At 63.6% G+C, this 25,884-nt stretch overlaps 2 protein-coding genes across 2 annotated transcripts; one reads left to right on the top strand and one right to left on the bottom strand.

Annotated features, from left to right (window-relative positions):
- Nucleotides 1–108: 108 nt before the first annotated feature.
- On the bottom strand, nucleotides 109–2,070 carry LOC311161690 (uncharacterized protein). Its single transcript, XM_084219474.1, has 2 exons — nucleotides 2,025–2,070; nucleotides 109–1,481 (listed from the first exon to the last, which is right to left on the bottom strand). The coding sequence occupies exon 2, from the start codon at nucleotides 1,434–1,436 to the stop codon at nucleotides 1,053–1,055; it is 384 nt and encodes a 127-aa protein (XP_084075600.1). The 5' UTR covers nucleotides 1,437–1,481; nucleotides 2,025–2,070; the 3' UTR covers nucleotides 109–1,052.
- Nucleotides 2,071–16,515: 14,445 nt separating this feature from the next.
- RNF208 (ring finger protein 208) lies at nucleotides 16,516–21,462 on the top strand. Its single transcript, XM_084219555.1, has 2 exons — nucleotides 16,516–17,093; nucleotides 18,492–21,462. The coding sequence occupies exon 2, from the start codon at nucleotides 19,179–19,181 to the stop codon at nucleotides 19,974–19,976; it is 798 nt and encodes a 265-aa protein (XP_084075681.1). The 5' UTR covers nucleotides 16,516–17,093; nucleotides 18,492–19,178; the 3' UTR covers nucleotides 19,977–21,462.
- Nucleotides 21,463–25,884: the final 4,422 nt, after the last annotated feature.

Below are 25,884 nucleotides of genomic sequence, written 5' to 3'. Positions count from 1 at the left end.
GCTGCGGCCAGGGATCAGCGGCTGTGCTGGGACACCAGCACCAGGGAGGGCTGCCAGCACCAGGGAGGGACGTCAGCACCACGGCGGGACATCAGCACAAGAGCGGGCTTGTTCCAGGTCGATGGCAGCAGCCCCAGCCGAAAGCCCAGCCTGGAGGAGCTCCAGTACACGGGGAAGAGCCAGCGGCTCCTCCCACCTTCCTCCAAGCCCTGGGAGCTGCAAAAGGCCAATGCTGGCCTCTGCCTCCCCAGCAAGGTGCCCAAGTGCTGCCCCACTGCTGGAGCTGGGCCAGCCCTCTGCGCTGGACCCGTCTCTGGGATGCAGATGGGACAAGAGGTTGTGCCCAGCACCCCACAGGTGTAGCAGGAGGAACAGAATGGGGCTGGGGGTTTCCTGGTACGTGGATGTTAGTACCCACATCCATGCTGTGCCATCAGGTGCTGCCCTGGAGCAGGGCCCAGCACTCTGCCATGCTTTGGCTGTCTGTCTTTCCTGTTTCCATCGCTGTGCCCCATGGAGAGTGTGGTGAGGAGGAGCAGGATCCAGATGGAGTTTGGTGCAGGGGGCCAGCAGCACCCCTGTGATGCTGTGGGAGGGGGATCACTCACTCCTGGGCATGTGGGTCCCTGTGCCAGCTGGAGGCTTGTCCCTGGCTCCTCTCCACTGCTCCAAGCCAGTGATGATGATGTGCTCCTCTGCCACGCACACAGGGCTGCCAGCATCCAAACCCAGCCACGAGCAGGTGGGCACTGCCTGCCCCTTCCCAGGGGGGAGTTCCCAGCACAGGGACACTGGCAGGGGCTTGGTGCAGGATCACAGGCTCAGTGCTGCCCTGTCTCCAGTGCAGTCACTTCTCGGTGACACCTGTCCTGGCACACATCGTCCTCAGGGCCCACCTGGCAGGTGCCCATCACCAGCACATCTGGCTGCAGAGTTCCCAAGTAAAAAGCAATGTCAGCTCTGCCAGGGGTGCCCAGGCCAGCAGCCACGTCCCTGTGGGGTCACCTGGCCCCATCCCATGGTCACACATCCCGTGTGTGCAGGGAGGGCCCTTAGCAAATGACACAGCAGCACTTGGGGCAGCAGGAGCAGCACCTGCAGCAGCCACATCGTTTGCCAGTCCCCTGCTCCTGGCCCTTGGGTGTCTTGTCCAGGGTCACAGTGTAGAAGGAGGCAGATGAGTCCCCATTGGGCATCCTCAGGCTGGCATAGGGGTTGTAGGGACGGGACCAGGACTTGTCCGTGGGGATGGTGGGGCTGTTGCAGCCGTTGGCAAGCTCCGTGTGCCCCCCGGTGCCGTAGGCGGGCACGGCCGCGGGGTTGGCGATGACGGTGGGCTCGTCCCGCAGGTAGCGAGTGATGAAGCTTTGCTGGAACTGCTCCCGGGGGATGTTGACGCTGGCGTAGGGGTTCTGCACGGTGACTCCCCGATCCATCTCCCTGCCCCTCGTCAGACACGGGGCCTGCCTGGCACTGCCCACCTTGCGGGACAGAGCCCCTGTCAGCCCGGGGGGGGGGGGGGTGCTCTCGCAGCAGGGGAGGGACCCCGGCAGACCCCCCTGGTTTGGGTGAGAGCAGAGCTGTGCTCCCCACTCCCTGCCAGCCCCAAGGGACCCCCACAAGGTACACGTGGACCTGCCAGAGCCGGGAGGGGAGGCAGGAGAGGGCGTGCAGGGGGTGAGCAGGGCACGGATGGGGCAGGAGGGGAGGCTGAGTGGGGCAAAGAGTGCAGGTGGGGCAGTGGGGTGGGGTAGGGATCTCTAGGGGGACACAGAGCAGGACGGAAAGAAGTGGGGAGAGGAGTGGGAGGAAAGGGGGTGCAGGGGAGTGGAAAGGCAGAGGGAAGATGGGACAGGACAAGGACAGTTGGGATAGGGGCTGGGGACGGGGCAGCGGTGGGAGATGGGGAATCGGGGCGGGGGGCGCAGAGGAAGGAGGGCAGGCAGGGGAAGGGGCGCAGGGGGAAGCAGGCAGGGAGCAGGCAGGACTCGGGCACGGTGGGGGCAGCGATCCCCGGTACTCACCGAGCGCGCCGCTCCGGCCGCTGCGGGGCCGCTCTGCCCCGGCTGCGCTTCCTCCTGCACGCACCGCCCCGAGCGGCGCCGCCCCGAGCGACCGACAGACAGACGGACCGGCCCCGCAGACAGACAGACCGGCCCCGAGAGAGCGGGGCAGGAACACCCCGCAGCCAGCACCCGCCCACCGGCCAGCCCCAGCACCAACCCCCAGCCCAGCCCACGGACTCCGGCACAAGGCAGGGGCACGGGGAACCGGGCACTGCACAGCGGGCACTTGGCCCTGGGCGCTTGGCAGTGGACATGGACACTGCTCAGGAGGCACCGGGACCACAACTGGACCGGGACACTTGGCACTGGACAGGGGCACTGGGCACCAGGCGAGGCCACCAGTACCGAGGCACCAAACCAGCACCACCCACTGGTACCAGGAACTGGGCACCTGCAGTGGGCACCAGCACCAGCATGGGCACTGGCACCAGCACCACACAGTGCACAGAGAGCAGCATGCAGCAGGCAGTGCCACCATGCCCTGTCACCACCGGCAGGACTGGCACTGCAACAGTGCAGCCACCAGTGCCACCCCCGGGCACCAGCACTGGCACCACTCTGGTTCTGGGCAGGGACTGGGAGGGGGACACTGCACTCCACAGGTCTGTGGGCACCAGCACACCCCAGCACCAGGCACTGGGCAGAGGGCACCGTGCCCATGTCCTGAGCACCAGGCAGGGCACAGCAGCTCTGCCCTCTCTGGCAGCTCCCAGGCCCCCCTGCCAGCTCTGCCTGCCCCCATGGGCACCCAGGGTCCCCCAGCCCCTGCCAGGCTCTGCCCTGTCCAGCCCTGAGACCGCAGTGCCAGGGCTCTGCTGGGCTCCCCATCCCTGCAGCACAGCTTGGCTGTGGGGTGGCCTTGTGCCCCCCAACAGGGCCTGTTCCAGGGTGGCTTTGGGGGGATTCCAGGGCCCTGCTGGATGGTGACACGCACAGGCTGGATGGAGTGAGGACGTGGCTGTGCCAGGGCAAGGAGAGGGCTGCTGGCACCTGTGCCAGTTGGGTTGCTGGCAGCTGTGCCAGAGAGTTGCTGGCACCAGAAGTGCTGCAGTAGAAAAGATGCAAACATTCAGCACTCTCCACCCTGTCCCATCCATGTCCCTGCCGTGTGACCCTGCTGTGATGTGCTCAGCCACTGTCACTCTTCCCATCCTCAAGGACCCATCCACAGTGGCTTGTGCAGAGCCTCAGCACCTTCCCACAAGCAGTTCTGTGCAGAACCTGCCCCTCCCCTGAGCCTCAGGGATGATGGCACAGCATCCTCCTGGACAGGCCGGGGACAAACACCTCAAATTGCAGCTGAACCCTGCTGGCAGTGAGTTACATTTCCCACACACTTTGCAAAGGGAAAAGCCGCTTCCTTCCAGCCATCCTTCTGAAAACAGAAAATCTTTCTCCCCTGTCCTGAGGAGCAGGGGCTGCCCAGACCAGCCCCTTGGCACTCCTGGAACAAGCAGGAGAGCTCCAGAGGGCGAGGGCAGCCTGCCTGCCCTGGCAGCACTGCCCCTGGATGAGGCTGCCAGCACCTGCTGCAATGCCCAGCTCCTGCCCTCCCTCTGGGGCTGATCCTCTGTCCCCCAGCCCGCTGGGCTGGCAGCTCCCAGAGGGGGGGTTCCCTGCAGGGACGCTCAGCAGCCTTCCAGGTGGTGGAGGGAAAGGAAGATGGAGGCCTGGGACTTTTGGGGGGAGAAGCTGACCCTCCTCTATGTGGTCCTAGCATCCAGAGGGGAGCCTCTTGCACTTCTGTGCCTCAGTTTCCCCTCCGAGGACTGCCAGTGGGGGTGCAGCAGAGCGCTCTCTGTGCTGTGACAGATCAGCTCCTCAGCACACAGCTCTTGGGTTTGAAAGCTGCAGAACTCCTGCACAGACCCCGCGGGGCTTTTCTGCCACCGCAGGGTCACCTGGAGGGGAGCCACCAGCAGCCCCTGTCCCTTCACCGGGCCTCGCTGCTGCCCAGTTTCCCCATCTTGAGCTGTTTCCCCGCAGACAAACTCATCTGTCTGACTAAGCAAGAAGAGAAAAAGGCATCCTCCACCCAGGCGTCCTGCGGTCACCCAGCCCCGCCTGGCGTGTCCCTGCCTGCACAGGGGATGTCGCTGTGGCTCTCTCCAGCAGAACCTTCCGCTTCCTCGCAGAGCCACAGGACGGGCTGGGTTTTTCTCTTAGCCCCAGATTTCCATGCCCAGCCCTGTTCCTGAACAGCTCTGCTTGCAGGGAGCTGCGAGGCTGCACGTCAGGCACAGCCCGGCTCTGGGGGACCCTGAGAGCCTGCAGCCCCGTGTCCTGAACGCCTTCTCTCTCCCAGGGGCTGCCACATGAGGGTCACCGCACAGAGCTTCGGCCGGGGACATCCCTCACGCTGCTGCCCGGGGATGCAGACACCACCCAGCCGCTCGGAGCAGCGCCAGCCGGGACCTGCGGTGCCTCCGTGCCGGGGGTGTCTCTCGGCTCTCTCAGCACCCCGCCGCGGCAGCTCCGATCTCGCAGGCGCCACCTGGATACCCTCATTCCCCGCAGGGCAGATCTGTGGCAGCCCCAGATGAGAAGAGGTTTCACCAGCCAGGAGCAGCAACCCCAAATCTGGAGCCTGGAGTTCAAACATTTCATTTCTTGCCAAGAAATTCTCCATATCGAGCTCCAAGGGCTACCTACATCCAGAAATCATGTGTTGATCCTAGGAGGATTTATAGACGATGGAGGATCCTCAGGTGGAAAGGTTGCTGCACCAAAGCTCAAGCTGCTGGTTTGGAGTTGTCCCATGTGGGATTCCCCAAGCTGGGAGCTGGCAGGTGCTGCAGGGCTGTGCCCTCCTTGAGTAAATGGAAGAGCTGAGCTAATGTGAGGCTCTCTGCAGCTTAAAACCAGCCTAATTTCCTGCAATTGTTTGCAGGGGGAAAAGAAATAACCAACCAAAAGCTCAGTGCCCACCCTGGCGGTGTCCTGTGCGGGGGTGATGGACAGGGAGGTTCTCAGAGATGCCACACTGCTTCCAGAGGAATGGTGGCTTGAGGAGGAGCCTGGGAAAACCAGGAGAGGGAGGGGGAAAAGCAACCATGGCACTGGCCTGTGAACTTGCTGGGAGCCTGAAAATGAGGGGGAAGCCCCGTGCAGGGAGCTGGGTTCCCAGCAGGGGCTGCAGGTGCTGCAGGGCCAGGAGCATCCCCAGCTGTGGGACATGAGCCAGGAGGAAAGTGCTGGCTTAGGAATTCTCAATCCCACTGCATGGCTTCCATGGCAAACCACGGCAGGGCTCCCCCAGCCCCTGACCTGTGTGACCCAGCACAAGCTGCTGGGAGATTTTGCAGGATTCCAGTAACTGCAGGGATCCCTTGGTTACTGGAATCCGGCAAATCCTCCCCTAACTGGGGGGCTTCACACACAGCAAAGGGCACATTTATTTTGTAAAAAGTCATCCAAACAAACAAACCGACCAGAAAGCCACAGGCACGTCCTGTTCCTGGGCCTCTTTTTGCTGGGGACAGGTATTTGTGTGGCATCCCAGCGCTGGAGGTTTCCCAGCTCCAGCTCTTCCCGGGGCTCTCCCAGGCACCAGAATAAAGAACTCCCGACCCGGCCCCGAACTGTTTGTGAGCAGCTCCTGGGGCTCCCGGGCGGTGCAGTGCCTGGCGCAGGCACAGGAGGGTGGTGATGCTCTGCGCAGCCCGTCAGTGTCGGAGGATGATGAAGGGCGACGCTTCCTGAGCGAAAAGGTTCTGCCACCCGCGGAGGGGACAGCTCGGTGAGCCCCCAGAGCAGATGGTGGCCGCTCACCAAACCTTGGGGGCGCTGAAGGCTTAGCTGAAGCTCAGGAGAGCCCGTGGGGGGCCGGTGTGAAAAAAGGACATGGGGAGGGGTTGGGCCAGTGCAGAGATGGGAGGGCAACCCCCAGATTCAGGCTGTGTGAAACACGTGGGGGATGATTCCCTCCGGGACAACCCAACGTGGAACGCAGCCGTGCGAGGTCTTCTTCAAGGCTTTGACCTTAAGTCTCAGCTGCCTCCTCATTAAAATCAGAGTGAGGCCCGGGGAGACGGAAGGAGAGATCACAGGGAGTGGGAGGCACCCGTGGGGTGAGCATCCCAAAGGGGAACCCCACGGAGCAGTGTCACCAGCACCGGGGCTCAGCGGTCACCCAGTGAGGGAGGGCTGTGGGTATGAGGGTGCCATGGAGGGGATCCCACTGGTGCAGGTCTGAGAGGCACTGCAGGGAGCACAGAGCAGGACCGAGGGGTAAAGCTGGAGGGACACGGGGCTTGGGGGCTCATGGAAGCTGCAGGATTTGGTGCTCGGTGCCCTTGAGCAGCACAGCCCCTCACTAACACCCCGGGCAGGGAAACTCCAGCACAAAATCCAGCCTGTGTCCCCAGGCCTGTGCTCAGCATGCCGCGGGCAAAGACCCTGCCTGCTTGTCTGCCTGGGCATGCAAGGAGCTCCCACAGCTCCTGGCTCCCTCTCAGGGGAAGCTGTGTGTCCCAAAGGACAGCAGCAGCTTCTAAAGCCCAAACGGAGCCTGGAAGCGACCGGCCAAAGCTGCTGGGTGGGAGAGATTTCCTGTGGGACCAGAACGTGCCCCGTGCCCCGGCTCAGCGGCTGGGCGCGCACCCCGGGCTGTGCTGGCCCCGCTCCCCGTGCCAGCCGCGGGCAGCAGCTCCGTGCGGGAGCCGCTCGGGCTCCTCCGCAGACGGAGGCTCTGCCGAGGCTGCTGCCGCTCCCCGTGAGCACAGCGCGGCCCGGGCGGGCTGGCAGCTCCGCAGAGCCCCCGCGTCCCCTGCCAGCGCCATCCTGCCGGCGCCGCTCTCCCGATGCGACATCCCAGCCGCCCTGCGGGTTCACGGCCGGCGACAGGGACGCACGGCTGGGCCACGCGTGCTCGTGCCGCGCGGGCGGGCGCTGCGCACCGGCCCCTGCCCGGCCCTGCCGGTGCCCGCGGGGACAGGGACGCTGCAGAGGCACGTCCGCCGTGCCCGGCGAGCCGGGGCTGCTCGGAGCTGCTGTCAGACACCTGCGCGGGGATGCTGCAGAGCCCAAAGCCTCTCCAGCTTAGTGCCAGGCCCTCCCCTTGGCGGGGGGATGCCGCGTTCCTCAGGGATGACGAGCTGGATGCATAACCCGCTGTCCAGGCTGGCACGGCCGCACCGACATCACAGGAGTGGGCCGGCGCCTGGCCCGCTGCCGGCCTCTCCCCGGGCTGCAGGAACCAGAGCGGAGCCGGTTTCCTTATCGCCCTCCCGCAGCCCCCCTCCGTCCCTCTCCCCTGCGGCTCCCGGCCCGGCCGCCCCCGGGTCACGCCGGGGCTTGGCAGCGGCGCGGGGGAAGCGAGCATTGTGGCTGCCCACTGCGGCCCGGCTGGAGGAGAAAGCAAGGATTTCCTGGCCTGGAGCAAGTCCTTCCCGTCTCCTCCCTGCTGCCGAGAGCCTCGGGGCTCAGGGTGCGCTGTTCCCAACCGGCTTCGGGGCAGGAGCCAGGGGCTGCCCCTGCACGGAGTTGCTGCTGAGTGTGCAAGGAAGCAGGAGGCAGCCCGGATCTGGGCACTTCTGTTGGCACTGCCAAAATCTCCCTCTCTGCTCCACCCTTCCATTAAACAAAATCCCTGCTCAGACAGAGCCTTTGGCCAGCACACAGGTGTTTCCCTTGGCGCTCGTGCACTCTCCCCCATAACGTGACACGGGGACAGTGGCAGCTGGGTGGCCTTGTGCCTTCCCACAGGGACTTCAGGAGGGGCAATTCGCCCGTTGCCAAGCTCAGCCCAGCCCCATGACAGGTGGATGCTCTGGGGATCTGTGTCCATGGGCAGATCCTGCAGCTAGCTCCCTGTGCAGAACCAGGCAGCAGCAAACAGCTCGACATGTCTTCCAAGGCTACACCTCACACAGACGCCTGGAAAAGGCGCTGTAAGAGCCCAGCTGGGACACGGGGTTGGGCAGCTCACATGCACAGCCACGTTTCTTCCTGCTCAAATGTCACTTCTCCTTCCTGCGGAGGGAGCAGCCGAGGCGGGGGCAGCTGCTGCTCCCACCCTGAGCAGCCACGTGGGCGATGCCGCAGCTTCCGCTGTGCCACGACCTTGTGCAGTGACTGCACCTGCCGATGGTGTTTTTAGGACAAGGGCTGGTTTCCTGCTATATTTCCGTGATTTAAAGTTTCCAGTCCTGGGGGTGGCTGTGGCAGAAGGGCTGTCACTCATCTCCTGGCCTGGAGCATTCCCAGCACTTTGCCATCCTCTCCTTGGGCCCCTGGCCCGGGGATGGATTAGGGATGGCACCGTCCTGCCCCGGTGAAGGCTTGGCCGTGGATCTGGGGCTGCTCTCCGCACGGGGAGCCGGCAGACCCTGCGCAGCACCCAGCTCCCAGCTAAGCCCTTGGCTCCGGCTCTCTCCCAGCGGAGGTCTGGTTTCTGTCCTGCTGTCTGCTTGTCCTCCCTCTCTCCAAACAGTCCCCGTTTGTTTGGCTCTCGCTGCCGGCTGGAGCCGGGGCCGCGTGCCTGGGCCGCCTGTGCACAACGGCTCCTTGTTCACCGCCTCCCTCCCCGCTCGCTCCTCGCCTGTTTTAGCAATTATCCCAATTAGCTGTGCCCTCTCCTTGCTCCCCAGCTGCACCTCGGACCCTCATCCCTCCTGCTCCGCAGCGGTGGCAGCAGCGCTGCTGTCCGGAAGGGGCCAGCCCCGGGCCAGGGCTGTGGGCACCGGGGCGATGGCTGCCACCTTCCCCGGTGGGAAACAGGCAAGCTGTGCAAAACCCATGCGGAATCCCAGGGCTCTCTTCAATCCTCTTTGGCACTTGAGGAGGGTGAGGAAGCTGTGCCGAGCCTGCAGCTCCCGGGGTGCCGCTGGCATCTGCCTCTGCTCCTTCGCATGGCCCGGGTGGTGCTGCCCTTCCTGCCCCAGCCGCACGGGGTGCCCTCCCGGGCGCGGGGTGCGTCCAGACTGTTTCCTGCAAGCCACGACCCTCGTGCCCCCGCGGCACCATCCTCATGCTCCCACAGCCGCCAGCTCAGCCGCAGCCGGGGGCGGGCGGGCGAAGGTTGAGGTTTCCATCCGCTGACGAGGCTGGGGCAGCGGAGGGGCCTCTCCACAGCAGTTTCCGGCAGTGCCGTGCTCCAGGGCCACCCTGTCCTCTGCACCTGAGCCCACGGAGAAGCCGAAGTGCAATCCCTGGGGACGTGCTGGTCACAGGAGCATCCCTGCCGGCAGAGCCCAGCGAGAGGAGCCGGACCAGTTATTCCTGCGTGCTGACAGCGCCTCGCACATCTCCCAGACTGGAAACCCAGGGCAGGCAAAGTCCCGGATCCTCTGCCCGTGGCCACGCCAGCCCCTGCAATGGTCACAGCAGCGTGGGCAGCCCCCTGCCAGCATCCCCGTGCCGCAGCCATGCGGGGACACGGCGCCCTGGCAGGGGCAGCGCCAGGCAGGGCCGGCACCGGGGCTGCCGCTCCCGGCGTGGCTCAGAGCGCCCTGCCCGCGCTGACAGCAGCCCCGGGCTCCTGGGGTTTGATCTTTACCGCTCGAGCCGGGCTGTCTGCTCCCATTTGCGTCTGCCGAGGGAGGGATGGGAGCGCCGGGCTGGCGCAGGCTGGCAGCCGTGCTGGCACGCAGGCAGCCGCCGGGCAGGCAGCCCCTGCGCTGCTGCAGAGCCTCCTCCGCAGCCCTGCCGGCCCCAAACCCCGTGTGCAGATCAGGGTCCTGCAGAAGCCAGGGCTGGGTGAGCCTGGGCAGGTGGGGGGCTCCCAGGGACCCCGTGTGCCTTGCTGGGGGACAGCCCTCAGCCCTTGAGCCTGCAGCCAAAACTGCCCCTTCTTCCCCATCTATGGTAGCAGGATGGCTCCAGAGCACCTGGAGGGCACTGGTGCTCTGAGCTGAGCACACTGAGCTGCGTGCTCAATGTCCTGCAGAGTTTCCTGTTCCCCCCCAAACACACACGCGCCCCCAGCAGACAGGGACATGGCTCCTGGTGGTCCAGGTCTCTCTGGTTACCTCTGTCCTGTTCTGGGGACACAGCAGAGTCCCAGTGGCACCTGACAGCTCCCGCAGCAGTCTGCACATGCTGGGTCCCCCTCCCCAGGTGGAGCCCTGCTTTCTGTTACATGGAATGGCCTCACCTCCCCATGTCGCCCTGGCTGCAGCGCTCCACTTGCCTCCCCATGGCCTGCACAGGAGCACCGGGCTGCTGCAACCCCCTTGTGCCCAAAGGTCTCCCTACAGCCAAGGCACTGGGCAAGGAGTCCTGTCTGGAGAGAGCAGAGGGGAAAGACAGGCCTCGAGGTCCTCAGCAGCCTCCCAGCATCCTGGCACCAGGCATATTGGAGAAATCAGGGCGATGAAACCCAAGGCCAGATGATGCTGTCAGCCCCAGGGAACAGCCCCAAGAGCTGGTGCAGCCCCCACGCCTGCCCCGTGGGATGCAGCCCTTCCCAGGGATCCTCTGCCACAGGTCCCACACTCCCAGCTCCCTCGGCAGTGCTGGGGAGTTCCCCAGCTCGAGCAGGTTGGTGACCCACTCCCTGTTCCAACCTCCCACCCCCCAGCCCATGAGGCCCCTCTCTTGCCCCGGATGCAGCTCCACCACACACTCAGACCAAGCCTGGGCTCAGCTTCCCGGGCTCCAAGAGCAGCAGCAGCTCCTGCTGGGCAGCCCCAGGGCCCCGCAGCCTCTGCCAGAGCAGGAGCCGTGCCCAGGGCCAGCTCCCAGCTGTGCACCCACACAACCCCCACGAGGGTTACAGGCACGCAGGGAAAACAAAACCCTCGGCTCAACGCTCAGGTTCACCCAGCTGACCCAGAAATGCAGCCGTGCTGCTGCACACGAGAGCTTGGGTTGCCCAAGCTGAGCAGAAGGGCCAGCAGGAGAGCCAGGGGTGCTGCCAGCTGCTGAGAGCAGGGATGGGGCAGTGCAGGGTGCCCTCGGGTCCTGCTGGGAGCCCCAGGACAGTCACACGGGGACAGCAGCATCGCACCCCCTGTGAGCACAGCCACAGCCTCGGGCTGTGCCCAGAGAAAGGGGGCAGGGCTCGGTGGGTCCCCTCCACTGCCCTCAGGGAAGTTTTCCTGCAAAAGCTGAAACTGTAGTGCAAAAACCAACCACTGCCTGGGTCTGGGCTGCCCTCGGAGCTGTGTCCCAGCTGAGGCAGCACACGGGAAGGAGGAGCAGGACTTCGGGCACCGCAGCACCCGTGCCAGGACCGCCGTGTCCCAGCGGGCATCCCGAGGGCACGGGCGGCCGCCGCTGCTCCTCCTCCCTGACCCAGTTTGTGCCCGGCCGCGGCATCCAGGCGAGCAGCGCCGGCAGGTTACGAGCGCCGGGCTCTCCCGGGCAGCCAGCGCAGCAAACGCTAAATGTCACCGCAGCTACGAGGCGCCTGCCGCAGCCCCAGCCTCGGCACCGGAGCTGCCCCACCGGCCCCGCACCCGCCCGGCCCGGCAGGGAGGGCTGGGACAGCGGCGGGGTCCCAGCTCTGGCCCGTGCTCTGGCTCCTTCTGAGCCCCGAATGCCTCGGGCTCTGTTAAGCCCGGCATCAGCCAGGCTGCACAGGCGAGGGAAAGGCTTCTGCAGAGCTGCCGTTTCTATTTCTGGGCCAGTCCTGTCCTGTTTTCCTTGGACACAAGGTGTTTTCTGAAGGAAGTGGGTCTTCCTTGCACCCTCTCACCCCTGAAATGCAGCTCTAGGTCCCTGGGGAGCTGCAGACCCCCCCACACACACTCATTCCCCGGTAGCAGTGCAGGACTGGGAAGGAGTTTCTGGCATAGCTGTGCTGCTGTGGGGTCACCAACCAGATGTGAACTTCTGCGGGGAGTCCATGGGACTGTGCCTACCGGGGCTGGGGCAGATGCAGCCTCAGGTGAAAAAGGGGACTCTGATTGGAGCAAGGGCTCCACTTGCCCACAGGGCCTGTGGCTCAGTTTGTGACTCTGGACCTCGTGCAGGGCAGCTTTGAAGGACAGCCCACCACCTCCCTGTGCCCTGCTCTACTGTTTGACCCTCAAAGACAAAAAGATTTTCTCTATGTAGCTATAGGGAAATACATCTGGAATTTCCCACGTCTTCGCTTGTGGCTACAGAGCCCCATCCTCTCTCCCTCCTCTCAGGAGATAACTGTGGAGAGCAGTACATTTTCCATGAGTGCTCTTTTCTGGCAGCTGAGCAACTCCAGATCTGCAGGCAAGGAGTTGGTGGGGAGGGGAATGAAGGTCACTACATCTGAGGAGGGAGCATGTGGTCCCTCTGGCCCTGGCCCCTTGACCTCCCCCCAGCCCATGTGCATCCCCCCTCCTCCTCCTCCTTCCTCCTGCTCAGTGCAGCACCAGCAAGGTGGGCCCCCTCCTCACACCCAGGGTTCACAGAAGTGGCCACAGTATTGATCACTAATAGTAAAAATACTGATTAAACCTCTTGGAATCTGTCGGGGCTTTACAAACATCCGTAGGCTTCAGGCTGCTCAGGGTACCATGTGTGCATCTCAAGGTTTGTGTGTGGCTTCAGACACTTTGGAGATCTTCTGAGCGTGACTTCTCTCGTGGTGGGGTCTCTGTGGACAGCTGCAAACCTAGAAACCAGCCCATGAAAGCCCCACCATGGCATTAGGATTGATGCAAGAGCATCAGTGGTCAGGTCCTGACCACCAGCAACCAACCCACGCACTGCTTTATTTAAACAGCAGCCACGGAGCAGCTCTGCAGCAGCTGGGGCATCCTTCAGCTACCAGCTGGCAACAAGAGACTGCTGCTTTCTTGGCAGATTTTTCAGTAGCATCCCTCCTTCAAAATGGTGTTTTCTCTGCTGGCAAGCTGCACAGACAGCTCCTCTGGTGGTTTTGGTGGAGCACTGTGTCCTGCTTCCCTCTTCCGTGAGGGTCTGTGCTGGGCTCTTATGGCCACCTCAGATAAGCCTGGAGGGTCTCAGCCTGCGACAGTGTTAATTGGGGGTCTCTTCTCCTGGTGCTCTACCCCAGGAAGGAGAGGCAGTCCCAAGGGGATGGCTCCCAGAGGATGAAAACTCGGCTGTGGGTCCCACATCCCTCCCTCCCTCCCGGGCTGGCCCCGAGCGGCCGGGCAGGCCCTGGCACTGTCCCGCACAGACCTGCAGAGGAAGCTGCTCTCTGCAAAGCTGGGGATGAGCTCATGGGTTTGTGGGTGAATTATCTGTGTGATGAGTGATTCACCAGAGCAAAACAAGATCAGTGTGAGAAACAGACGGGATTTTGGGAAGAGCTGTGGATGTGTGCAGGACCCGGACAAGCAAACTTGGTGATGTGAGCAGCAGGGAGCAAAGAAAGGTGGCCTGGGGTGCTGCCACCAGGAGCATGGACAGCAGGGACAGGGTCTGGGTGTGGGACAGGAAGGTCTGGCACACAGGGAGCTGTCAGCTCGCCCAGGTGGGGTGGAAAGAAAAGCCTCAGGTGCCATCACAGTGCAAGGCTGGCACCATGCAAGAGCGGGGCCATCCTCTCAGAACAGGTTCTTCCCACAGGTGCTAGAAATCCACAAGGGCAGCAAAATCCTGAACAGCTAGATGGTTGAGCAGGTAATGGCTGATGGTGAGGAAGAAATTTAGGGCCAAATTATCTTCTGGCTTCACCATTCATCTCAGCAAAGCCTGGGCAGCAGTGTTACAGTTCCCAGCACATTTACAGAGCAAAGGTTTCAGACTGATCCAGTCGAGACACTGGACAGGAATGAGTTTTGCAGAAAGAAGCTATGCTTTCACACAAAGCCAACACCAGCAGAATTAGAACAATAACCTCCTGATTACAAACAGCAAAACCTTGTTCATCTGGGACAAATGAAGGGAATCCCCTGGCAAAGCTGCTCCTGAATGTCTGTTTAAGGAGAGCTGGACCCAAGGACAGCAGGTACAACTGAGCTGAGGAGCAACCTCTGAACTCAAAGGTGTGCTTGGCCTGCTGACAAGGGCTCTGGAAATGATAAAATATATCAGTGCTGCTTGTAAAACCCAGGAGAGCACCCATATCACATCAGCAGAGGTCAGGAGGCATTCTGAGGATATCCAAAATATGTACATTTATGATAACACTCAATGCAATAGGTTTTCATAAAAGATAACACAACGTGTATGTTTATATGCCAAACTTAGGTGTTAAACCAGTAGTAAGAGGCAAGACCCAAGGCAGAGGTGGCCACGGGACTGAGGTTTGGTCGGGTCATCACTCAAGTCTGAGCCACACAGGCCCAGACAGAGATGGAAGGTTTGGGTTTTGAAGGGTGAGATTTTTTCAGTTTGGGTAGAAAGCAGAGATCTTGGTGGACCAGCTCAGCAGAGGAAAGGGAAAGCTCTGCATTGAGCATGCAAAGCAGAGGCAGAGCCATCGGGGCAACAGGAAGATCCCAGCACCTTGGCACAAACACACTCTTATTCAGCAGAAAAAATGCCCAATGTAATTTATGATTATTTTTAAATAGAGCTGTTGCTTAACTCATGGAATAGCAGCATAATAGCACACGGTGTAGCTGGGTCAGCACGGGGATGCCATATGAATTAATAACAGAAAATAGCTCGTGCTCGCTCACTTCCTGCAATTTCCTCTGCTCAGTGAGCTCAAGCGTGAGATCTCAGCTCTTGCTATCTGCACCCAGGCACGTTAGCAGGGAAGGCAGGAGCACCTGACACAGGGAGGATTGAGGGAATCCCTGTTTAGCGTGTGCCAGGCAGCAGCAGCCTCACACTGATTTCAGCAGGTGAGCAGATCAAAGAAGAGCACTTAGAGGTGCTAGAGGCATTCAAAAATCCCTTATCCGCTGAGGGAAACTCCAAGATTAAGAACTCAGCCATCGTCAAGAAAGGAGCATGGATGCTGCAGGGTCCCCAGGGAGAACCTGTCTCTAGGGTCAGTCTGGCCTGGGAATGGAGCACAGCTGAGCCCTTGGGGTACCCTTGGGGAATCCTTCTGCCCGGTGGCATTGGTCATCTCTTCCAGGTCAGGAAGAGAGGCACCTGGGTGAGATTTTTAGCATTGCATGAAGTGTGGGTGAGAAGATCATCTCTGAGCTGCATAAGGCCTGGCAGAGCTGTGACATATGTAACCCCCAGCTGCTGTGTCCATCCCACTGCTGGTGGGGCAAGAGCACAGCCACGGTGTGAGGACAGTGTGGCTGTGGGGACACGACAGCTGCAGGACCATGCAGACCCCTTGTTACAGGGGCTGGACCTTTGCTGCAGCAGGGCTGGGGGGTCAGCAAGCAGGGCTGGGCAGGGCAACCTTCAGGGAGGGCATAAAAGCCCAGGCACAATCCTGGAGGAATATAAAAAACTAAAAAACAGCAATGGGCAACACCTGCAGGGGAACCCCAGCAGCACCCAAAGGAGACTGGTGAGCTGCCACCAGCATGCTGCTCCAGCCAGGGCTGGATGCAGTGGTGGAGTGGGTTTGGGTTTGGGTTGGAGTGTGCACATCCTGGGTCACTGCTCCTGGGGTCGGGGCATGGGAGCTGGAGGGCTCTGTGTGGGGTTGCCTGCTCATCTTCAGCCATTTGCCTGTGGGGTGCCGATTCTGGAGGCACCCACAGCAGGGGGAGAAGGCAGCCTGACCTCTAACGTCTGCCAGGGGACACCCACGCCTCTCCCATCTGCAGGAGCCAGGAAGCACGAACCAGGAGTCATCTGTTCAGGGCACCTTGTGGGGTGTCCCCAGCCTGTGGGGTCCGGTCTGCCCGTGCCACTATGGGGGTCACACCAGCAAGCCCATGGCCATGAGCAATACTCCCCAGCACTCTGCAGGGACCTGTCAACATTGCTGGGACCCCCCATCCAGCACACTGAGCTCACCATGTCCCCAGGGACCAATGAGCCCTGTGCTCAGGAGCCCCAGAGCTCAGCAGGGACTGGGGGGCTGTCAGGGGACCCCCTCTGCTCCCCCGAGAGCCAGTGGCCATGGATCCCAGGGGACAGCGTGGGGTGCATGGCTGATTTGGCAGTGGGAAAAAGCAGCGGTGGGGGAATTCCTGGCTGTCCGACCTCTTCCCAGCCCCGGGGGGCTGCAGGGGCTGCTGACAGGGCCCCCCTCCCCCACGCTGCCCCACAGCCACGGCCCGGGAGCGGGCCCGGCGGCGCGGAGCCGCTTCCAGCGGCGCTGATGCTGAGTCACCGCGGGCCCCTCGGAGCGACCCGCGGGGGCCCGGCCAGCGGCGGGAGAAGGAGCGGGGCCGCAGGAAGGGTTCGGGAGCGGCTGCGGGGAGAGAGGGTGCGGGGCAAGAGGGGCTGTGGGGTGGGGAAGCGGGATGTGTGGGACCAGGGCAGTGGGTCGGGGCAAGGAGGAATGTGCGGGGAGGGGGCTGTGCGGGGCGGATGAAGGGGTGCGGGGCGGGGAGGGGGCGTGCGGGGAGGGGGGTGCGGGGCGGGGAGGGGGTGTGCTGGGCGTCAGGCGCTGCGGCCGGCGGGCCCCGGCGCTGCTGAGCGAGAGAAATGTGAGGCGGCTGCACCACTGCGGCGGCACTGCGGGCGGCGGCGGGAGCGCGCAGCAGCGCCCGCGCCGCCGGGCCCCGGGAACGGCGGGCACGGAGCCGCCGCTGCCTGCCCGCTGCTGCCCGCCGCTGCCTGCACCTGCCGAGGGGCACAGGGGGGCCTGGCATCGGCCCCCCGCAGCCTGCGCTGCCGGCCGGGGGTGTTGCATCAGCCCCGCGCCAGCCGGGGTCCGCGGCCGGGGGCGGAGGGGGGAGCCGGGGGAGGGCACGAAGGAGCCCCCCGGAGCGGCAGCGGCCGTACCTGCCGGCTCCCCCGGCCGCCGGTCCCCGCCGAGCATCCGGAGCAACCCGGCGCCGCCAGCCCCGGCCCCTGCGCCCGGTCCCCTCCCCGCGCCGCCGCGGCCGCGACCGGAGCAGGCGGTGGGGCCGGGGGCGGCCGGCCAGGACCATCCCCGTGGAGCCGCGCCTCGGAGCCGCCAGCATCCCCGGGGAGCCGCGCCTGGCCGGGGCAGCGCCGCATCCCCCTGCCTTTCAGATAACCTCCGCCGCTCGGGCCTGCGGAGCCGCGCCGGGCACGGAGCGGAGGCTGAACCGGGACCCCTGCCCGGGGCCAGCGCAGGTAACAGCGGGCAGGGGCAGGGGAGTCACCCTGCGGGCGTGCGGGAGCGCACGTGTGTGTGTGCGGGAGCGCTGGTGTGTGCACAGGCGTGTGCTCCGCGCGGCTGCGAGCGTGGGGCACGGACGTGTGGGGCTGGGGATTGCGGTGGGAGGCTGGGGAGGGGAGGGTGCTGGGGAGGGCTGTGTCACCCTCCAAGTGATGGGGTGTGGGGTGCGGCGGGGGCTGTGTCACCCCCGAAGTGACGGGGATAGCGGGGGGCTGTGTCGCCCCAGGGGCGGTGGGGGTGCGGGGTGCTGCGCCAGGGCTGTGCGTGAAGGGGTGTGACAGAACGAGCGTGGGAACGCGGTGACAGTGCGTGGCACTGCTGACCACCCGTATCGCTGTGCTCGTGGGCGCTGCGGGTGAGTGTCTGTGTGAGAGCTGCAGGCAGAGCCCCCGGGGCCGCTGCTGTGTGGGAGGGGGGGGGAATATAATGCTGCTTGTGGGACGCGGGGTGCAGGATGTGGGGTGCAAGATGCGGGCCCGTGAGGGGGAATGAAAGAGGCGAGGCCTCCTCTGCAGGGCAGGATGCTTGCGGGACCCCAGTGCTGCCAGGGAATGGCCCCCGGGACATCCCTACTGGGGCTGGGCTGGGATCCAGCCCACCCTCCCAGCCCTCCGGCACCCGGGGCTGAACCCCGCGGCCTCGTTTCATCCCCAAAGGCTGCTGCTGCTGCAACCAGATGGCCCCCTCGGGCCCCCTCCGCCAGGCATGGCAGCGCCCGGCGGGAGCAGGCATCCCTCTAACAGGATTTGCAGCGTGATGGAGGAGAGCGCCTTCGCCTTTCTCGGAGGAGAGCCGGGCTGGCGCAGGGGCTGCTGAGGGAGAAAATGGCCTCGGGCTGGCTGCCTGCCCCCCATCTCCTGCCCGCAAACGTGGCCTGTCCTCTCCATCAGCCCCGGGACAAGGGCAGGGAGCTGGGAAGGGGGGGAGAGGAAGCTGGAGGGAGGGATAATAGCAGGGACAGATCAGGAGCAAGCGATGGAGGTAAAAATAGATCCACTGAGCAGAGGAGGGGCTAAACGTGAGAGAAAACCCTGAGCAGAGGCAGGTCGGTGGAGGAACCCCTTCGGGAGGGGCCTGCAGCCCAGGGGGGCTCTGGGGGACCTGCCCTCCCACCCTCAGGGCAGAGGGGGGTCCCGGCACCCCACCCTCGGGGCCGCCGAGGGGATGCCTTGGGGGAAATACCTGCCTGCTCCCACTTCCGCAGCCCAAGCACGCGGGCGGATGGACAGGACCCGTAGGGAACGACTGCCAAATTGCCGGGATGCAGGCGGGCACGCATCCCGAGGGAGCGCTGGCATCGGTAGATCCATGAAGAGCCTTGGATCCAAACCCCTCTCGCTTTTCATTTCCAGCAAGCACGAAGCTGAGCTGGGGACAGAGGTACCAGGGACCGAGGGGACAAGGTGTGTGGTGTCCTGGCCGCAGCCAAGGTGAGCTGCCCTCTGGCACGGGATGTGCCCTGAGCCCCTGCCCTGTGGGAGCTGCCGGTGACTGCAAGTGGGAGAGCCGGGAAGTCAGAGCAAAGGAATTTGCAAACACATTCTTCAGCGCCACGAGGATCCCACTGCATGTAAACAGGAACAGAGGCCGGCCTGGGGCGAAGTGAGAGCTGCCTCCAGTTCTGCAAGATCCTCCCTGGACTCACCTGCCCTGGGCAGTGCCCAGTGCCACCATCCCCAAATTACCGTTCCCGACTGCAGCTGATCTGCCGTGGGAAGTGGCAGCGAAGGCGAAGAGCTGAGCGACTGCCAACGTCACGTTAACATCCCGGCGAGGCTGCAGAGAGCTGGCGCTTTGATCACCCGCCCGAGAGCGGCTCGAGGCAGGCGGGATGCCGCTGTGAGCCCTGCCTTCTCCTGCCGGCCCCAGCCTCGCGCCTGGCACCCTCGGGGCTGGCTGCAGAAGAGAGGCGCGGGGTCCGCTGGCGCTGGCCCGTCTCCCCAGGATGCTCTCCCGCACCAGCCGCTGCTCCCTGTGCTCCTGCTCCGCGGCCAGAGCGAGATTGAAAGCTCAGCAGGCTGCCAGCATGTTTTAGCCTCATGCAGGCGTCCCTCGCAGACCCCAGAGCAGTGGACAGTAATGTGAAAACGATACTCATGTCGTGTCTGAAAGGGCAACAGGTCATCATTAAAATGGAGGCGATGAAAATCATCCACCCGGAGAAGTTCTCGGAGCTGCAGGGGTCGCAGCCGCGCTACGCGCCCGCCCCGCGCCGCGAGCCGCCCCTCGTGGCCAAGCGCGCGTGGCCCTCCGAGTCCGAGATCATCGTCAACCAGGCGTGCGGGGACATCCCCGCCTTGGATGCCACCCCCGGGCCCCTGCCGCTGCCCCGGACTCCCCCCCTGCCGCGGCGCGAGCGCGGCTACCAGGGCCAGCGCAAGGGCAGCTCCGAGGTCTGCTACCACCGGCAGCCGCCGTCGGACGAGGTGATCGTCAACCAGTACGTGCTGCACCCCTCGACGCCCTGCGAGCCCCTGGAGTGCCCCACCTGCGGCCACATGTACAACTTCACCAACAAGCGGCCCCGCATCCTCTCCTGCCTGCACTCGGTGTGCGAGGAGTGCCTGCAGATCCTCTACGAGTCCTGCCCCAAGTACAAGTTCATCTCCTGCCCCACCTGCAAGCGGGAGACCGTCCTCTTCACCGACTACGGGCTGGCAGCGCTGGCCGTCAACACCAGTATTCTGAACAGACTGCCGGCCGAGGCCCTGGCTGCCAACCCCGTCCAGTGGAGCAGCGACACCGACCGCAGCTGCTACCAGACCTTCCGCCAGTACTGCGGGGCCGCCTGCACCTGCCACATCCGGAACCCGCTGTCCTCCTGCACCATCATGTGAGCCCCGCGCCCCGCCCGCCCCTCCGCAGCGGGGCCCGGCGGGCGGGACAGCGCGGCCAGCGCCACGGCCTGTCCCCTGTCCCCTCCCTGCCAGTGGCACCGCCAGGGAATGCTCTAATACTCACCACGGCCGAGGATGTGGGGCCGGTGTCCTTGCGGGCACTCGCGGGAGGCAGTGGGGGTGCCGGGACCTGCAGCAGCCCCCTACTCACCGGTGGTGCTCGGGGAGAGGGACGCTGGCACGGGGAGCACATCTACCAGCGCATCCGGCGTCTGCGGCTGCCCTGGCCCTGCGGCGGGCGCTCCTGTGGTGCATCGAGCATCGCGCCGCGCTCCTTCCCCAGGCGCCTCTCCCTCCTCTCTCCCCGGCTCTCCTAAGAGCGGACGCTGGGCTCTGGCCGGAGTGACGCCCTCCCCATCGCCCCACGGCTGGCAGCAGCAGCACAAGGAGCCCTGGAGATGCATGGTGCCACACTGGGCCACCCTCCCAGCACAGGAAGTGAGGACAGGTTCCCAGCTGCCCCCTCCACCCCCTCTCTGTAAGTTATTTGCCAAAGCTTTCATCTCAGTGGCCACGCTGCCCTGCGCCCGAGTCTCAGTAGCCACACCAAGCTGCCACACCGGCCCCTCGGATGCCAGCAGACAAGCGGCCCATGTCCTCCGCAGGCCCTTGAGGAAAGCTCCACTTTGTCCTCGTTTTGGAGGATTCTTGTTTTTCCCCATCCATCCCTAGCCACCCCATCCCAGGCCACTATGTGTTCACAAAGGCATTGAGCTGTGCCCGTTCTCTGCCCCTCCGCCCGGGACCCACACCGATGCCCCACGGGATGGCTCAGGAGGGTGGCACGGGGTCCAGTACCCCAAAGTGCTGGCTCCAGCAAGGGGATTTGACTGGGTAGAGGGACCGAGATCTGGCTCCTGCCCACAGTCCTTTCCCCAGAGCAGCACCTCTGCTCTGACCCCTGTGCGCAGGGGCTGGCAGGGCAGCAGCCCCCTGTGCACGGTCTTGCTTTCTCCAGAGCACCTGGAGGGGTAAGTTTGCTGCCAAAAAAGCAAAAAAAAAAAAAAAAAAAACAGAAAAACAAAATAAAGAAAAAGCCATAGGTTTGGTGCTCCCATGGGGCTGAGCACCACAACCCAGCATGGCCACAGCACCAGGGGCACATGCTGCCCAGTCCCAGGGTGCTGGGGCTGGGTGCACCTGAGGGGGTCCCAGAACCTACATCCTGGAGGAAACAGCAGCCCCTGGCACTGGCCAAAGCCCAGCATCCATCCAGGGAGAGGGGCCAGTCCATGCCCTGTGCTGTCCCGAGGGAGCGGGCGATGCCGCTGGCGCAGCCCCAGGACCGCTCTCGCTCCGGCGGGGAACGGCGCCGGTACCGTGTCTGTGTTGCTCTGCCAATGCCTCCTGCTGCTGGTTGTGACCATGATCATGTTTTATACCCGGCCTTGTTCTGACCCCATCAGTCTCCCCAATAAAGATTATATTGGAACGAAGGCTGAGCTGGAATCCGGGGGTGTGTCACTGGGGCAGGAGGGGGGTGACACCGGGATGTGCCCTGGCCCTGCTCCACCTGTGGGACAGGCTGGGGGGCCATACCCGGGCTACAGCTTTCCCCTGGGCTGGCACCTCCTCCTCCAACCTGGCTTTCAGCTCTGATGGAGTTGTGTCCCCTCCCTGCCCAGCCCCTGCAGGTGGCTGGCCACCTTGGGGCACCCTGCCCAGCTTGGCAAGGGGTCCCTAGCCCCAGCAAGAACCCTCAAACACCTGCTGGATGTCCCCTTTCTCTCCAGGTGATGTGGGATACTGGGGGCAGGATGTGCCATTTGGTGGCACCTGCTGTTGCAGGGAGCTGGCAAGGGACACGGGCAGTGCTGGGTTCCCCTGTTCTGGTGAGGCAGCTGCACTTGTGGGCTCCTCTCTGCACCATTCCCACAGCAGGCAGGAGCTGCCCTGGGCTGGCACACTGCCGGCATCACCAGCACATGGCACCCACTGCATGCCCCGGGGTCACTGGGATGGCAGCTCCACAGCTGGGAAAGCCGGGAATGTGCAGCAGAAGCAGCTGGGATGATGACCCCAGGACAAGGCAGCTCCCTAGGGCAAGCTGTACACACTGGCTGGTGTGGGCACAGGTTGGTGAGGGCCCACTAGCACTGTGTGCCCACAACCAGACCCCAAATTTCCCTTCTCCAGGAGCAGTAACTGTCTCTGCCCTCAGCTCTGGGCCAAGGTGAAGCATCTGCTTCCAAAGCAGCAGCACAACCAGGGGGATGCAAGGGGACTGCAGACCTTTTTTCCTGTGTGCTGGTTCCCATGCCAGGGGGATTTCTATGCCTGGAGAACATAACCACCTCCCAGTCCATGGGTGCTGAGCTACAGCACCAGTAACGCAGCCAGTGCCGCCCTCACCCTCGAGGATGCTGCATCTGTGTCCTGTCTCCCTGTCCTTACCAACATCCTCACCCTGCACCCACATTCCTCCATCCTTCGTGCAGCCTTGGCACAGTGTGGGGGTCTCCTGGTGGTCACAGCAGCCAAATCATGAGCCAAATCATGAGGCTGCTTGGGGGAGTTGGGGCAGCCCCACATCCAGGATGTGCATCTCCATCAGCCCAAAGGCCCATGCCAAATCCAGGATAAAGAACTCTGACACCCCAAAAGCTCATATTAAATCCAGGCTGAGCATCTCTGTCCCCACAGACACCAAAGCTATGGGCCAGCCAGAGCAGAGGTGGCAGCAATTTTGCCCTCAGTAGGAATTTACCCTTTTTATTACATAAGGACAAAGGGTACAACGTGTTCTCCCCTAACTTCGTGGCACCTCTTGGGCACAGAGTAAATTTAAAACTGCTAATTTGATTTTGAGTTGCAATTAAGGAAGAAATAGGGCCTTTCAGGAGCAAGTACTGGGCGAGAACCCATTTCTCCTGCCCTATTAACCTCGAATAAGCACTTGCTGGAAGAGAGGCCAGGTTTGCTGCAGAGGACAGGGACATGGGGTGGTGCCAGCCCTTGTGTCACAGATGCAGGTGAATTAAAAGTCTTTTATATCCATGGCCATTCTGAGCTTTGTGCCTCCATGCTGTTTTGAAAGAACTCTAAGTCCTACAAGCTGCTTAAGCATGGCCAGGACATTGCTGCAGGAGAAGGTTTGGCCACATGAGAGCAGAGGTGCTCCCAGATGTTCCAGGTGAGCTGGTTCTAAAATCTCATTGTTGTAACATCTGTCCCAGGCTGGGATGAAACTCTGGGCTCTCCCAGTGTCCAGTTTGGCTCGTGGTAGGAGAGGGGATGTGGGGAGTTAAATTGCTCCTGGGGTTGATCCTTTTCCCAAATGTCCTCATTTTAGGTGGGAAGGGCCAGGATCGGGCTGGTTTGGGCTCAGCCTGGTTTGGGCTCAGCCTTTGGCATGGGTTTGGGGCAGTCATTCTCCCCAGAGTTAAGCACTTGGACAGTGTTCCCAGGCCCAGGGTGCGATTGTTGGGGTGTCTGTGCACGGCCAGGAGTCGGACTGGATGATCCTGATGGGTTCTTTCTAGCCCAGAGTATTCTGGGATTCTGTGAGAAGCAGCCCCTGCAGCCCGGCCTCTCGGTGCCTGGGGCTGCTCCGCTCCTGCAGGGACGGTGGCGGCGCCGGGCAGTGCCCGCCCGGTCCCCATGCCCACCGCCCCCCTCCTGCCCCAGAGGGGGCACAGCAGGAGCAGGAGCAGCTCCCCCGGACGCGAACAGGCGAGGCGAGGCTGGGCTGGGCCGTGCGGAGCTCACCTCCCGTCTGCGGGGACGAGCCTGAGCAGCAGGGCTGTGCCCTCCGTGGGGACACGCAGCCTCCAACGTCCCCGGGGCGGTCACAGCTCCGAGCTTCGGCCCAGAGGAAGCTCCTCGCCGAGCGCCAGCGCCGCTTTCGCAAGGGCGCATCCCGCGGTGACAGGATGATGGGTGGCGGCTGTGACAGGTCCCAAGGGCAGGGCCGGCCCCGCGGCTGGGGAGGGACTGCTGAGCTCGGGAGCTTCCTTGGGGTCAAATGCAAGAGAGGGCTGGCCGCAGGCAGCGGCTCCTGCTCACTGCCCGGCTCCATGTCCCCGGCCCGTGCTGGCCCTCTGGTCACGCTCCCGAGGGACGTGGGGGGTGGACATGTCCCCAGAGCGGGGGCTGAGTGGGGGAGGGAAGGTGCTGCTGGTTGTGGGGCAGTTGGGACGGGGATGCCTCTGGCCAGAGCAGGACCCAGGGGGGACACGCCGGGCTGTTGGGGAGAAGCCAGGAGAGAATGGGCAGGTCCCTGCAGGAATGGGGACAGCCAAGTGACTGGTCTGGGGACACCACATCAGCTGGTGCCAGCAGGTGCCAGCTGGAGGATGCGATGAAGCATTTGGCCTGGTGTGATGGGGTGTCAGGGGCTTGGGAGAGGGGACAGGACTGCAAGTGGGAAGGTTGGGTGGGTTTGGGGGGCTGTGCTGGAAGCTGTGCCCATGGCAGGAGCCCTGCATAGCCCGGGGTCAGACCTGTCAGCCCCCAGCCCTGCTCACAATTATTTCAGGTGGCTAAATATAACCCAGGTCTGGGAGTGGATACTGCAGCCAGGCTCCACATGGCCGACAGGGTCCATCCCACACCACAGCCCCCAGGGACCCTTTCTCGGGGGGATGGATCTTCAGCTTCCAGCACCCAGAGGTGCCAACAGCCGGCTCAGGGAGCACAGGAGTGCTGGGGGTGTCCCGTGGGGACAGCTCTGGCCTGGTTCACACTAACACCCCCACGCAATGTAGGGCAGGGGCACAAGGCTCCCACATGGCCACAGGGCCCCCCGGGTGTCTGAGCTCTCCCTCCCCACAGGCTGCATGGAGCCAAAAACGCCCCAGCCAGGGCTGAACTGGCACTTCTCCTGATGGAGCTGCTCCACTTGGTATAAATAAATATTCCTTGGTGCCACCAGGGCTGGGGGGACCCACCTGCTTCTGCCTGCTGACCTGACCTGTTTTGGGGTGCCCTGCTCCTACGATGTGCCTCAGCACTTGCCAGAGCAGCCCACGGCAGCGCTGATGCTGAGTGGCACCAGTGTCCTGGCAAAGCCCATAGCCCCAATCTCTGCCCTCCTGGGCACAAGGACAGGGGTTCTCTGTGGGGCTGTGTGGGCACAGCAGTGCACGCTGGCTGCTCAACCCCCCAGCTTCTGGGCAGGAGGAAGGGGAAGGGAGGGTTGGCACCCTGTCTCCCACAGCCACAGCCCTGGGGAGGTGCCCATGGGGTGTTTCCGGGGGGGAAGGGCAAAGCCAGGACATGGGGATGGTGGCACAAGCCCAGCACAGCCAGGCAGGAGGACAGGGCACAGCAGTGTCATCAGCCCCCCAGCAGGGCTGGGCTGAGGGGAACAGAGAAGGGGGACAGCACAGGGAGGGGGGAATTGGCATGGGGTCAGCACAGTGCCTTGGCAGGACACCCAGAGGAGGCCTGCAGTGACAAACAGACTGCTGCACATTCCAGCCCGTGGGGGTGGGTGTCAGCACCCCTGAAGTGGAATCCTGGAAGGACCTCGAGGGTCTGACAGCTCCCTTCCACCCACCACCAGCCCAAAGGTGGCTGAAAGCCTGGGAAGATCCCCATCCCTGTCCCCTTGGGGAGGAACAAGGTGCAGAGCAGCCACACTGTGACCCAGACATCACCTGGCTGGCGTGTGGCCCCCACGCGAGGCTGGCAGTGACAGGCAGAGCCCAGATCCTGCTCAGCCCTGGGATACTCCTGCTCCATGGCAGGTCCCATGTGGGCACAGCCCCAGTGCCACTCACCACAGGCTCCTCCACCCGCGTATGGCACCGAGTGAGCCGTGTTTGCTCACTTATCTCCCCGAAGGGCACAGTCTGAGCACGGGCTGGCACGGCTCAGCAGGGGCTGGGAGGTGCCATGGTGGAGC

The sequence above is a fragment of the Fringilla coelebs genome (genome assembly GCF_963513975.1).
Source record: "Fringilla coelebs genome assembly, chromosome: 21".
NCBI lineage: Eukaryota > Metazoa > Chordata > Aves > Passeriformes > Fringillidae > Fringilla > Fringilla coelebs.
This window is presented reverse-complemented; position numbering and strand designations above follow the sequence as displayed.

Coding starts and splice junctions, on each gene's coding strand:
- LOC311161690 (XM_084219474.1), bottom strand. CDS start 1,436: ATGGATCGGGGAGTCACCGTGCAGAACCCCTACGCCAGCGTCAACATC.
- RNF208 (XM_084219555.1), top strand. CDS start 19,179: ATGCAGGCGTCCCTCGCAGACCCCAGAGCAGTGGACAGTAATGTGAAA.